The following is a 14,514-nucleotide window of genomic DNA, read 5'->3' on the forward strand; positions in this document are numbered from 1 at the left end:
CAGTACACACTATATAGTAGAGCACACCGAAGGGAATATTGCACATAAATCATTGGAGGTGTTTTCTGGGTAGTGGATACATAAAATAGGAAACTAAACTGACTAAGCAGTGTACATTTGACAGCAATGTTGGGGGCAACTGCTACTCCACTGCTTAATGTAGGGGGAAGAAGACTAGGGGGAACCCTTGAAATGCAAGGAAAAGCGCCACCTCATGGTGCCATTTACTTAAGAGCAGGCATGGCCAAATGTGGCCCTCCAGATGTTTTGGGAATACAACTCCCATCATCCCTAGCTAACAGGACCAGTGGTCAGGGATGATGGGAATGGTAGTCCCAAAATATCTGGAGGGCCGAGTTTGGCCATGCCTGTTTAAACAGCATCTATTGTAAACTGGCTGAATGTACAGCTTGCTAGTATATCCAACCCAAATGTGTTAGAGGTAAATAACTTTTATTTTAAAACACATCAAAGCAAACCTCTCTTTTAAACAGTAACAGGATCTGACTTGGTTGCTTTGTTTGTTGTGAGGATCAGCATTTCAATAGTATGCCTCCCTGGAAGAGTAGAGCCTGCCAGTTGTTCCTTGTTTGCCTCAAAGGATTGCAAGGGCACACAGATGCTCTCCATTTCCCATTTGTGAAGCAGTCCTTCAATAGTCCAGTCAGCACTGAAAGAAACACCAGTCAGCACTTGAATCTTTATCATTCAATACCTAGGCTTGTGTAATTGCCAACGTATTTTAAAACTGGCTCCTCAGTAACACTTCAAGGTTACAAGTCACAAAACACCTTGTAAAAATACAAAAATTGTAATAAAATAATAGTGTGCACATTTTAGACCAGGGTCCATCAGTATGCCCTGTGAAAATGCTTGAAACAAAATACCAAAATGGGAAATTCGTAAGCATACCTTCTGATTTGATGTGTAGTCCAGAACTGAGCATGTGGATTCTTTTCCATTAGGTAGTGCACTGTACTTATAACATCTTCAAAGTCTGTATGAGATAACAGAAGTATTTAATGCAATAATACTGTAAAGTGATGGCATTTTACTTTTGTGCCTTTTTTACTTTAGTCTTAAAAAATCTAAACTGCCATTTATTCCATGTTGGAGAAGGGATATAAATGTGTAGAAGTTTGTAAATTCTGTGCACTATATTTTGCTGTACAATGGCATAAATACTGTTATCAGAAGTATAAATGCTTCAGAGCTGTAGTAACATCAATTCTAAAAATCCTCTTCATATAGGCTTTGTTCTTTTAGAGCGTGTAGGGCTTTCATCCAGCTTTGCACATGAGTTCTGTCTGTTTTTCAGATCTTGACCCAAATTTCTACAGAATGGGTAGTAAATGGGACTGCCAACCGCATCCTTGGCCCATGGTTATAGCTTCGGCTAATGGGAGTTGGGGAACCAAAGGTTCCCCACCCTTGCAACTGTATTATTTGTTTATCCAGCTGAATAAAAGTACAACCATTGTATCTGATTCCCATTTCAAAATAAACTGTTCCCATGTGACACGTGCAGAAAAATATTACACTGTACACACACACGTACACTTGTATCAGGTAGCTTTACATAGCCTTTACTGGTCTGGACTAATTTTTTGAAGAAAGCGCAGGTGGAATATTCTGCCTGTCTACCACATGCCAATAAAAGGCCACAGTGTATGTTCCCATACTGCCATGATAATGGTTATTTGCATCTCCTAAGATTGTAAAAATTAAAATGATTACAAGCACATGAAAGAGTGAGGAAGGTGTGTTGCTGTCCTATTTGTGTCAGGTGCAATCTAGTATGCAGAATTTTGCAGCCTTAAGACTGTCAGGTGCCCAATTCATTGTGCTATCACTTGAACAACAATTGAATCAACAGTATTATAGTTCATAGGGGACTGGGCCATGGCTTGATGGTGGCGTAGACACTTTGCAGACAGAGGTGTTGGGATTTGGCTTCATTAAAATACCTTGGGTAATGAGAAGAGTTTGAAAAGTTCACTGCATGATATCCACAGCAAGTCGGGATAGATTACAAATCCTCACAGCCAAGCTGATGAGACTTAAAAGTCCAGCAACATCTGGAGGACCACAGTTCTCCAGCCCTATAGACTAGTGGTTCTCAAACTTTATTTTTACCACTTTGCTAACAGTCTTGATGGACTTTCTTTTCTACAAATTCAAACACACAAAATACTCCTGTAACTAGAGTTTTCATTTCTCATGTGCTTCCAGCTTGAAGGGATTTTTGTTGCTGTTCAATACCTGTATTTTTAAAACCACGGCATTATGAAAATAGTGGCCCCCAGGTCATTGCATTCTTATCCTGCTTAAGAATCTGGCCCTGATCAAAACTACATCCAAAAGAAAGTGTAGGACCAAGTTGCTTTTTTCACATAGACCTTTAGCAATAGAAAATGATGACCAAGATGAGCAATGGTCCAGAACAGCTTCATGTTGGCCATTCTGCTCTTGTCAGAAGGAAGACTGGAATATAAGAAAATGAATTCCTTTTCATATAATTGACTAATGATACTTAGTCTGATATATATTAATGAAAAGCAAATATTTGCCACTTTGCTAGATATTAAATACTTTGTTAAATTTCCATGATTCAGTAATTTAAGAAAAGCTCCCATTTACTTTCAAAGTTGCTCTATCCTAGTATACTCTTGCAGTGCTTCAAATCAATGACTTACCATTTCTTTCATTGCAGAGCTCCCACACTTTGTGTTTTGATGATAGTCTAAGTGCTCCCGAAAGTTTTAGGAATTTCAATATATTGGAGACTAAGTCAAAGTTCATGTCAAATACTTAATTTGCAGATATTCTAAGAATGACACCTGGACCTTCAAGCAGGAAGGAATATCCTTTTTTATTTTAATTTCCTTTGCTAGTTTCCACATCACTAGTATTTTACTGCATGGCAACTGTTATCAGTGCACGTAATTTGCATGTGGAACCACTTTTCCAATATTTGCACTGTTAACCACAGCCTCTGTGGAAATATATATATATGTATATATATCAAGGGGAATAATATTTTCTTCACCAATTTGGATAACACACATGGCAGACAGGAGTGGCCAAAGGGAGTTGAGGAACTACTCAGGTTTTTTAAGCCACCATTCACACCAATTTAATTTGGTGTCAAATTCTATGCTATGGTATCTTCACACAGATGCTCAGAAGATGCACAGCAGTAGATAAAACTAAAAGTTACCTTCTGGTTCAAAAAAAACGTCGGATGCCAAAATAATGTCCACTGGAGGTAAGGCCAATAGACTGGGTGATACATGACCCCAGGTGAGTCCTATGACATACACTCCTGAGAGGTTATTCATCTGGCAGCTTCTTCGGCAGTTGTCCAAACACTGAGGGGATTCTGCGTTATCTGACAATATAATTTCTGCTCCGCATTTTGCTGCCACTATCCCAGGAAGACTCACACCTGCTCCAATCTAAACAGAGTAAAAACTGATTTTTAACACCAAATACACGTGTAACGAGTTCAGAACTTTACTACAGCTTGGGTGTGTTTCTTCCTCATGATCATTGATAACTGCTAAATGACACAAATGAAAACATACCAGCAGTTTACTCACTAGAAGCCTCTGTTTCATTGTAGAATCCAATTTCTAAGGTCTTTTTCTACTTAAAACCATTCTAGAAAGCAGTAATTTAATTTTTGATTGTTTCCTTCAGAAATGAACTGTGTCAACAGTTGTGGTCTGGTCTACATTTGCTTGTTGCAGATTTTTTAGCAGGAAAGCTTGAATGGGGAAGCAGATATAATAGTTGCATGGTCTGCTACCCTACTGATATGGTCCATGTCGCAGAGATTTATGGAACTAGGGATTCCTGAATACTATAGATGATGAGGATGATAATAAAATGATTACGATGATTTACCTCCAAAATTCTCTTGCCGCAAACTAGTCTTCTATGAAACCACACATATTGGGCCAGAACCACTGCACAGGGCCAAACGTACATGCCATATTGGGGATCAAGGACCTGAAAGAAAAGACATCTTGCTGTAAAACATGGTTGCTTCAGAAACATCTTTTAAAGAAACATGATACAAGTGCATTTTAAGTTTTCGTCAGTTTTCCTTTTTGTAATGGGATTTTTCATTAGAAACCACATACTGAGAGAGAGCTGCTATTGCAATTGTGTCAAGGGGGAATTATGCTTGTTTTGCAGAAGACAATTGTTTTTTTTCCTGCTGGGTGTCCATAAAAGGAGTTGCTGTCATTGATCAGCTATACAGTGCCAGGAAAATTCAGTGAAGCAAAATGATGGTTGCTGGTTGCCAGGATAGCGACCCGACACATAACCAATTTAAAAAGTGATGTAACACAACAACTGAGACCGTTAACTCTTATTTAGATGGCCACGCAATGCTACCATGTGTAATGGCTCCAGGATTCATTAGAGTCTATGTAATCTAAAGTGTGGGGACGCAGGTGGCGCTGTGGGTTAAACTACAGAGCCTAGGACTTGCCGATCAGAAGGTCGTCGATTCGAATCCCTGCAACGGAGTGAGCTCCCGTTGCTCGGTCCCTGCTCCTGCCAACCTAGCAGGTCGAAAGCACGGCAAAGTGCAAGTAGATAAATAGATACTACTCCGGCGGGAAGGTAAAGGGCGTTTCCGTGCGCTGCTCTGGTTTGCCAGAAGCGGCTTAGTCATGCTGGCCACATGAACCGGAAGCTGTACGCCAGCTCCCTTGGCCAATAAAGCAAGATGAGCGCCGCAACCCCAGAGTCGGTCACGACTGGACCTAATGGTCAGGAGTCCCTTTACCCTTTACCTAATCTAAAGTGCTGTTACAATCTTCAACAAAAGAGGCTAGCAGCAGCATTGAACATTTGCACATTTGAAAGAATTTCAGTGTTGCCACTATTATTCCACCAGTAATGTTAACTCTTGTACCTTTATCATAGTTATAGTCAGTGCTTTCTTTTCTTAAAACATGTTTAGGGGTACTCTCATTTTGACTCAAGAAAATCACCATTTTATAGTTTAAATAGGGGAAAATAAAGACAGTACAGTAAATAGACAAAAACACAAAGATTCACAAAATGTTTAGGGGTATGCATCCCCCCAGAAAGAAAGCACTGGTTATAGCCAACATCATATAAAAAAAGATATGTTATGGAAGCATTTGTCAACCATATGTTGTATTTGCTAAATTAACACATATAGATAAGAAGTCAAATTACCTATAAAGCACTTGTGCATAAAGGACAAATGCACAGACAAACACACATACTCTTCCTATTATTTTTAAAAACATAAATGCAAACTGTGCTGAAGTTTCAACCCAGTCTGGCACATCACTGAGGCATGAACCATACATAAACATGCGCAAATGGTCGAGACAGTGCATATATGCTGTGATTTGTTTGGTTGTGAGAGTAGAAGTGGCAAAGATCTGCAGAGCAAATAGATGCTTGAGATACAAAAGAGACGAAAAAAAATTTCCCGAGTTCATTGATTTGTCCTACTAAACGATCACCTGTACCTTACTTCAGTGATTCACAAATAGTGGAACAAATTGTGCCAATGGCTCACAGGAACATTATGGAAGAGCCATCGGATTTCCAGCTGCTGGTGAATGCTAAGGGAAAAAATCAGCATAATGGACTAACAGTGCAGTCTTGTACATCTCTACTCAGAAGAATGCTCCATTTAGTTCAATGGGATTTATGCCCATGTAAGTGGGCACAAGATTGCAACCTAAGTGGTTTCCACTTTCAGATCAATACTTGAAATTTAAATAGTCCTGAACTAAGATGAAATGTCGTCATTGTTACCTCCTTGTCAACAGATTTGGAAAAAAAGCATTTCTTTTGCAACAGAATGTCCTGCCAAACCTTTGCAGGGTGGGACTAAAATAACAAGGCTACCTTTTCATCTTCACAATTCGTTTTATTTTTAAACGAAGCTTATCACAAAAAAAATAACATTTTAAAAATCCTATAAAATTGCCCTTAGTTTTCTCCTAGGAGTTAACATGAAAACAACTTAGGTGATTTTGCCTATCAAAATAAATTAAGCGGCTTTCATTAAAATGTCTCTGTGGCAAGCAACACCAAATGATTCGTGTGCAATTTACTAGTAAATGCAGACCCATTTGATACATATATTTCTGTATATGTAACTCCTGCCCCATATTTCTTCAGCTTTAAATTGCATAGTTCCAAATTCTGCTTCCTGCAAATACGCATTTAAAAAATGATAATGGATCAGCACCTCAGGAATAAGCACCACTAGCTGATCTCTTTCTTCCTCCTCCTCCTCCTGATGCTCTCCTGCAAACCTGTACTCCCTCACACTGAATTTGCATTCCGGCTCGCACATGGGAACCCTTTTCCCCGCGAGAAGGAAAGCTCCCGGTACATAGACAGACAACCATGAGGTGCTTCCTGAGCTTTGGCTGTATCTTACTCGCTATGGACTGATGTCTAAGTGGACCATTCGCAGTCAAGAACGTTAAAGGCGTCTTCCGGCCAAGCACCCTATCGCAGCCAGTTACGAGGGGGGTGGGATTAGGAAAAGCAGCAGGCGGGTTGATGGAGTTTGTGCTGCAGCAGAGGTCCCTCGCCTTTTGATTTTTGTTTTACTCAAGTCTTCATGGTTGAGCAGGATGTGCTTCTCAGGCGTTCCCCTGGAGTACCCCTGTTGGTTCAATGAATGCATTACTACTCCGGAGTTAATAAAATAAAATAAAAATCTGATGAGGTGAAATGCGGGGACAGAACACCTGAACGAAGAGCAGCGAAGAGCAGCTGATAATGCCCAGGAGCTTTCGTGGATCAGAGCCCACTTCGATGCATGGAAGTTTTTAGTTATTGGTTCTTTTTAAAGAACTTCCGTGGGACCTACTTCCATCCGGTGCACGATATCGGGCACCTGTGATCAGACCCACGTTGCGACATGATCCTCATCCCTGCGCAGAATCCGGCAATGTCTATGGGTTGGAAGCAAATAAAGAATGTCACATGTTGTTTCCAAGAAATATAAAGCACCTCCCACTGATTGAGCATATCCAGCGCACTTTGTCCATAATGCTGCAATCGTTTGCACACTTGCTTGGGGCTGAGCCACTAACTTGAAGTATGATTCAACATGCATGGTTTAACCATCTCCTCGAGCGATGGTTGCAGCTCGTTCTACTCAGAGTGCACCTATTGAAATTAACTTGAAATTAAATTGTTCTTGCATTTCAGTGGGTCTACCCTGAGTTGAATACCACCCAAAGAGTTGTGTGTGTCGCCTTATAAACACATGCATTGGGGCAAAAGCTTTCGTGACCTCAATGCCGCTTCACGGTGCATCTGAGGAATCTCGAGCCCACGAAACCTTTTGCGTTAGGATTAAGTCTTCACGGTGCCACATGGCTGTGTGATTGTTTCTCTATTTTTCAGCCTCTCCTCTCTTACAATCCAGACTGACATTGGGAATGGGCTTTCTGACCCACGCCAGCCAGCCAGCCAGATCTTATGCACCATTCCTCCCTAAACGGCAGTGCAGTTCCCGTTGTTGTTGTTGTTTTTAATAATAAAAACAACAACAACGGCAAGAACCTGCCACAACTTTTGCCCATTTCAATGCGGCGACGCATCCCCTTGAAGGTGGGCGACTGCCTTCTCAAGATGGCGGCGGAGGCGGCGCCGCTTCCTCCGCCTCCTCCAATCCTTCCCTCTCGGCGCCCTCTTTCCGCTGCCAGAGTCATCCAATCGGCGCTGCCTGCGCGAGGGAGGGCCGAGAAGCGCCGGCCAATGGGAAGGAGCGATGCCTGGAGCGAGGCTGAGGAGGCAGCGGCGTTTGGCGGCGGAGCGAGGAGGCGCGGGCGTGAGGTTTCTGGAAGCTGCGGGGCGCTGCTCCTTCGGGCGGGGTGTCTCCGCGGCGGATCCGTAGCCTGAAGAGACGGCGGACGAAGGAGGAGGAGGAGACGGCGGCGGCGAAGGCGCCGGCAGCGGGAGCATGAACCACAAGAGCAAGAAGCGCATCCGCGAGGCGAAGCGGAGCGCCCGGCCGGAGCTCAAGGACTCCCTCGACTGGACCCGGCACAACTACTGCGAGAGCTTCCCGCTTAGCCCCGCAGCCTGCAAGGTGAAGCGGGCGCGGGGAGGTGAAAAGGGGCAGGAAAATGGCGGGGCGGGGAGGGGGAGAAGGGCTGTGGGGCGCAGAGAGTCGGGGGGAGCCTCAAGGCCGGATCCTGCGTGAAACCGGGCAAGGTTAGGCAGGTGCCAGTCCTGCCTAGGGGCAAAGGGGCTTAACCCACAGCAGCCACCCCGTGAACGCATGCCCGTTTTCCACCACATAGGGAGTATGTGTGTATATATATACTGTATATAATATGTAAACAGGCGTGGGGAAAGCAGAAGTCTTGTGATCCCTTGAAGACTAAGGTGTATTGTGGTGTGAACTTTCCTGGAATGGAACCCGCAATCACCAGAGGCTGCTTGTATGCACTTGCATGCTTCACTTAACTCTGTGGCGCAAGCTGATAGATGTCAGCTCAGAAGCAAGCTACTGTACGTTGTTCAGTGGGGTCTACTTTCACTTAAATGGGGATAAGGCTTTAGTCTTGTCAGTGCAACTGTTGCTGCAGATTTGAGGTTTTCCCCATTGGCATTTTTTAAAAAGTACTTTGCAAGAGCATAAGTAGCTGCTCTTTCCCTATTTTCTTCCATTTTTGTCCTGCTTTCTCTGACCATGGAACCTAAGGTGGCATATAAGTGGTTGCCAGGCGGTGTCAGACTGAACACCTCCTGGGAGCAGAAAGCCGTTTGGGACTGTCCTGCCATCCATGGTTCTTTGTTTTATATGGTACAAGGACCCAGAGAGAGTGAGTTTATGAGTTTATGCTGTGAAAAGTGGTAGAACACTTGTTGCTGGAGTTCTGGGAAATAAATCAGTTGTTAACTCAAGAACATCCGTATTCTCAAGAAACTGTACAAATCTTGTCTCAATAGTCTTGGAAGGGAAGTGACACAAAGTAGAACTTGTTGTATACAGCATTCTAAATTCACCAGGTGCCAAGAGCAGTTGTGACCAAGTGAAGATGCCCAGGTACCAGGATGGCACCTGACATCTCTGCCATCTGGAGGTGCAAGCCTGGGGATCCTTGGATCTTGACTGTCTTCACACACTAGCAACACATCCAGTTGAATTCTATCCATTATATTTATCTGCACATATAGAATGAATTGTAATAATCAAAAAGTCTTACTGAAAAATACAACTTTTGAGTTGTCTGGCACAGAAATGGCATCTAGACATTCTGTTTGGGCAACTGTAATCCTGGTTTAAGGAGTCATTTGCTGCCTAGTGTATATATCTGAGTTTCTAACACTGAATAAGGGAAACAATTTTCAAAGGCTCATGGTGACAAGTTTTCTTATGTAACATAGAATCCTGTGTCATCTTTACAGTGGGTAGTTATCAAGGAAACATGAATCTAAGGCTTCTGGTCTCGTTCTATTTTTTGTATCTGTAACTATTCTCGGAGTGGAAAGCAACCATTTAAAATTCAAATCATAAGCACACCAAAAACAGTCTGTTTCCAAGAATATTATGGACCATAAAATTACTCTTAATGTGCAATCCTCCGCACATTGAACTTGGTGGGGCTTCTGAGCAACTCTCCATATGATCAGGCTTCATGTGTTGCAGATGTTTACAGATGACTGTTTGACATAACTTGGTTATCTTGAAACTTTGGAATCTTTATGGTGTGACATAAATGTAGGAGCGGAATCTGTTGATGTGTGTTGAAATACAAAGTAATATCTTATCTTAATGCATAGCAATTTAGGCATGAAGAGGAATGGAAATTTCCATTCAAGTACTTCACTATTTGTACAGAGAACTTTTAGCTGTAGCAAGAATCTTGGGTGCCTTTGGATTAAGTTGCAATGTTTTCTCTATCCCTCTGATTTCACTCATTGCTTCATGGTGATGATTCAGGTATACTTTTCAGCAATTAGGATATTGTTAGTGCTGTGCCTCATTTTAATGAGGAATAAGAATAGAATCATTTAGAACTGCATGTTTTCAGTGTAGAACAAAATGTATGTGTTTTGATGCTTTCCTATCTAAAGGGGGATCTGTAATTGTCAGTTTTATTGCTATATTTTAAATTCCTTTGTACACTGAGGCTGCCCTCCGGTATTTGTTTATCTGAGAGTAAGTCCTGCTGAAATCAATGGGGCTTCCATTTGACTCGACATGTATATGGTTGCGCTGTTAAAGTGTTGTAGAAATTATATTAAAATAATTATTACCATATACAATGTTTTTACTTGAAGGTGCCAGTTAAGGACTAGAATCTCTTGTATTTCATTAAGCATATCAGATTATCTGGCCATTTAAAAACATATTTTTAAAAGTGTGGATCACATAGTGCTATTATTCAGATGCATTCAGAATAAAACCCACTGCCTCTTGGTTGCCTGGATGAATCTATGTCCTTGTAGAACTAAGGAATATTTTTTTGGGTGGCGGGATTTTAAAGACTGGTTAATGTATATTTCTTATTGACTTATAAGGCTTGCTCTGCACTTGTTCTGTGGAACTTAACATGGTCACTATTATTCTGCAGTATTAAATGTGCATTATCCTGCATTGAGAACACTTTATCCATCTTTCAGGACAATGTGGAAAGGGCAGACGCACTCCATTTGTCAGTAGAAGAATTTATTGAACGTTTTGAGAAGCCTTACAAGCCTGTTGTCCTCTTAAATGCTCAGGCAGGATGGCCAGCTCAAGAGAAATGGACCCTGGAGCGTTTGAAACGCAAATACAGGAACCAGAAATTCAAGTGTGGGGAGGACAATGATGGGTACTCTGTCAAGATGAAAATGAAATATTACATTGAATACATGGAGACCACGCGGGATGACAGTCCCCTCTATATATTCGACAGCAGCTATGGAGAGCACCCGAAGCGTAGAAAACTCTTGGAGGATTACAGGGTGCCCAAGTTTTTCACAGATGACCTGTTCAAGTATGCAGGCGAGAAGAGAAGGCCACCTTACAGGTATAAACTGGTTATTTGATGCCTCGGGATAGAAACAGCAAATGGCAGTGATTTTTAAACAGATGCAGGGGTCCAACATTTTCCATTTTCCCTGCATATACAGCATGGGTGTGCCAGAGTTGTTTTTATTTCAGAACTTTCACTAAAAGTTAACAAAAAACATAATAGGGAAGAGCTAATGAGAAATGGAGAGACGTAAAAGACCCATATTTTATGGAAATGACCTTGTACTTCCTATGCCAATGCCAGATGTTCCTCCTCACTCCTACTGTCACCCTTTTGGTGTATCATTTACACAGTTTTGGCTTACATTCTTTGCAGTGCATTTTCCTAAGCTTATATATACTTTTCATAGCTACATCTCAGGGTAATCAGGTTCCTTACTTTTTTTGGGGGGGGGGGGGGTTTCCACAGTTTCACACTCGTACCATGTTAACATATTTCAGTAACAAAATTATGGTACAGATCATTGGTTCCCAAACATGCCCCCCACAGAACTGCTAGGTGCTACATGATTTCCAAGTGGTTTTTTTGTTGCTGCTTTTATTTCGTTTACTGTATTTTGCTATATTACAATTTGCATTACATAGAATTTCAAATTGCAATACAATGTGAAAAATAAAATTAAAATGCCTCAGTCTCTTACACCTTCATTTTTCAAAAGGTATTCTAACTTCTGTTCTTCATTTGGGTAAAATTGCTTTCTGTCTTGCCTTCTGTAGGCTTTTTTTGACTATTTACTATTATTATTTATTAGATTTGTACACTGCCCTTTATCCATAGATCTCGGGCAGTTCACATTATGCTGGCATAATCATAGATTTTAATTTATTTTTTATATGTCACCAACCTTTTAATTGCCTTTGTAACATTTCTATGGAGACGTCTCCCCAGGTTCTGGGATAACTCAGCCAGATGGGGTGAAGAAGGGTTCGTCTTGGATGGAAGGCGGAATAATGCAATTTCTAGTTAAATGAATATCAGGCTGGGAAAGGCCTCTGGAGAGCTTGGAGAAAGCTGCTGGTTAACCTAGGCAATACTGAACTAATGGCCTGACGTGTATAGAGCAGCGTAATATTTATTGTTCTTTCATCTCTCAAATACAAACAAAAGATAAAGCAAATTTATCTCAGACTGCTTTGGAAATGGAAAGAAAACACTTGCTTTTGAGAAACACGTTAAGGAAAATCGCGGAGTTGTTTGTAACCTTGCTGGGTTTTTCCCTCTGTGCAGATGGTTTGTGATGGGTCCACCTCGATCAGGTACAGGCATCCACATTGACCCCTTGGGAACCAGTGCCTGGAATTCCTTAGTCCAAGGATACAAACGCTGGTGCCTCTTCCCTACCAGCACTCCCAGAGAGTTGATCAAAGTGACTCGTGAGGAAGGAGGGAACCAACAAGATGAAGCCATCACTTGGTTCAGAGTAATATATCCAAGGACTCAGCTTCCCACTTGGCCTTCTGAGTTCAAACCCTTGGAAATTGTGCAAAAACCAGGAGAGACTGTCTTTGTACCAGGTAAGGGCTTTTATTAAGTTTTGTGCTGAAGTGAAGTTATAGAAGATACAGTTCTGGTGCAGTATCCAAGCCTGGACAGATGCGAAACAAAGTGTCATAAGAGTTCTTCATAGATTCTGTTATGTTAGGCTGTGTGTGTTGAACAAGAAGGATGCATAGCAAATGTGATGGGAGGTAATCCTGAAATAATGTATACTTTAGCAAGGCAACCAAGATGGAGATGTGCTAAACCTTTGAAGATTAGGAAGTGGGAGGAAGCCCCTTGAATAATGTCCTTTCAGTTCCAAGCAGATTAACTGGCACAATAGGCGAGATAATTTGTCAGCAGAAAACGAAAGTGGACTCCACTTGATCTTGCTTCTTAAAATTGCTTTTGCGCTGCGTCTCTTGTCACATATGTACAAACCTGCATCTCTCCAGAAAAGGTATATGAAGCAGGGAAGTAAACACTTGGACCCTCATTTCAATTTTTTCCTTAGGGAAATAGTCTCTCTCCTTCTGTCTCCAACTTTTAATTTCAGAAACTCAAGTACATGGGTATTATGGTCTCTGGCAGGTTGGGGCTGACCCAGTAGCAAATACTGGTTCTGTGATCTGTCGACCAGATCAGGTTTTTGGCTTTTAAATGCACACTTCTAGGACGTGAGCCAGATGTCAAATAATAACCAGACCAGAGTAGGCCTCTGTCTCTTGTGTTTGGAGGGGTTTTGGTCAGTTGACAATTGTCTTTGTAGAACTGTTGATTCTGTATCAGAAATATATCACAGTCTTCAGTTAACATGAGTTGCCTTGTCAGTTTCCCTTATAAACTGTTTTTGTCTTAGGTGCTTATAACTTTCATAAGAAATGTGTAAATGTAATCAGTTGATCATGTCTTTAATTGTAGCTTCATAGGGAAATTAATATTCTCATCATAAAAAGTCAGCTTAAAAATAGATCTCTGGTATTTGACACAGAGTTTCTGTGCAACATAGATTACATATTAAGTATGCCACTAACAGTGGAGGAAACAGAATTCCATTCTTCTGTGACTCCTTTGTTCTTTTAAAACCATACTGAAGCAAAACAAAACAGTTTTGTTTAAATACAATAGTTTTATTTAGTTGAAACAATAAGATCCCAAATAAAAACCAAGCTATTGTGCTTCCATTTCATTTATCGTTTAATGTTCATTGCGTCTTCTGTCTTACTTGATATATTGATTGGATGCTGTGGCTAACAGCCCAGCCTTCCACAGATTTATTTGGAAGCAAGTCTCACCATGTTTGGTAGGACTTCCAAGTAAGTGAACACTCTAAATCCTATTGAACCCAGTGAGGTGTACGTCCAGGTAAATCTGCAAGGGACTGGACTGCATCGCATGTTCTCTCTGTGGAGAACGTATAGAGTAGGTCCAGATCAGCCCTGACCATCAGCCATGCTGGCTGGGGCTGATGAGATTTGTAGTGTAAAATATTTGAAGGGCACCAAGTTGGGGAAGGCTGTCCTAGAAGGATGAACAGTCCCAGAGTATAAGGAAACTCTTTTATTTCATCCGCTGTTTGCTCAGCAGTCCCTTTTCCTCTTCTTATGTAGTGTCATGCTCTGCCACTCTGAATTTTCTTCATCAGTGTCAGTCAGGGGTTGATTTGGGGACCAAAATACTCATTTTCATTCCCATATATGGGTTTGCTTTATTTATAAATTTATACCCTGCCTTTCCTCCCAAAGTAGGTTGTTTTTTCCTTTTTCAGTTTGTTTATAATCCAATAGGATACTGTTTTTCATTATTGTTTTTATGGTTGTAAGCCTTTGGTCTACATACTACTTCTCTGTCCTCTATGTCAGGGAGGAAGATTTTGACATTGTCCTGTTGAAAAGACCAGGGATTGCAGCTTGTAACAAAGTTGGTTGTCGGTTTCAAAACAAGCCAGCTTTAAACCTTGGTTTCTGAAACTCACTTT

General features: G+C 41.4%; 2 protein-coding genes across 12 annotated transcripts in view; one reads left to right on the forward strand and one right to left on the reverse strand.

The window, feature by feature from the left end:
• Positions 1 to 434: 434 nt before the first annotated feature.
• METTL23 (methyltransferase 23, arginine) lies at positions 435 to 7,553 on the reverse strand. 3 transcript variants are annotated; one of them, XM_083429963.1, is made up of 5 exons: positions 6,257 to 7,553; positions 3,910 to 4,014; positions 3,221 to 3,458; positions 913 to 997; positions 435 to 670 (listed from the first exon to the last, which is right to left on the reverse strand). In XM_083429963.1, exons 1-5 carry the CDS (start codon positions 6,362 to 6,364, stop codon positions 487 to 489), a joined length of 720 nt encoding a protein of 239 aa, XP_083286089.1. In that variant the 5' UTR covers positions 6,365 to 7,553; the 3' UTR covers positions 435 to 486. The 3 variants fall into 3 exon arrangements, with proteins under 3 accessions (XP_083286089.1, XP_083286090.1, XP_083286091.1); XM_083429964.1 differs by having other exon boundaries at positions 6,890 to 7,106; XM_083429965.1 differs by having other exon boundaries at positions 6,452 to 6,601.
• Positions 7,554 to 7,775: 222 nt separating this feature from the next.
• The window catches only part of JMJD6 (jumonji domain containing 6, arginine demethylase and lysine hydroxylase), an 82,428-nt gene continuing 75,689 nt past the window's right edge, over positions 7,776 to 14,514 (forward strand). For 4 of the 9 annotated variants that reach the window (XR_014508643.1, XR_014508644.1, XM_083429917.1 and 1 more), the window contains exons 1-3: positions 7,788 to 8,119; positions 10,663 to 11,051; positions 12,285 to 12,571. Coding sequence is in view for 5 of the 9 variants with exons in the window: in XM_083429917.1 (XP_083286043.1) it covers positions 7,991 to 8,119; positions 10,663 to 11,051; positions 12,285 to 12,571 (805 nt within the window). In the remaining 4 variants the exon portion in view is untranslated. Of the gene's footprint in view, positions 8,120 to 10,662; positions 11,052 to 12,284; positions 12,572 to 14,514 lie in introns of all 9 variants that reach the window. The other 5 variants (XR_014508642.1, XM_083429920.1, XM_083429921.1 and 2 more) reach the window with 4 other exon arrangements.

Source organism: Podarcis tiliguerta (assembly GCF_965153285.1).
Source record: "Podarcis tiliguerta genome assembly, chromosome: 2".
Lineage (NCBI taxonomy): Eukaryota > Metazoa > Chordata > Lepidosauria > Squamata > Lacertidae > Podarcis > Podarcis tiliguerta.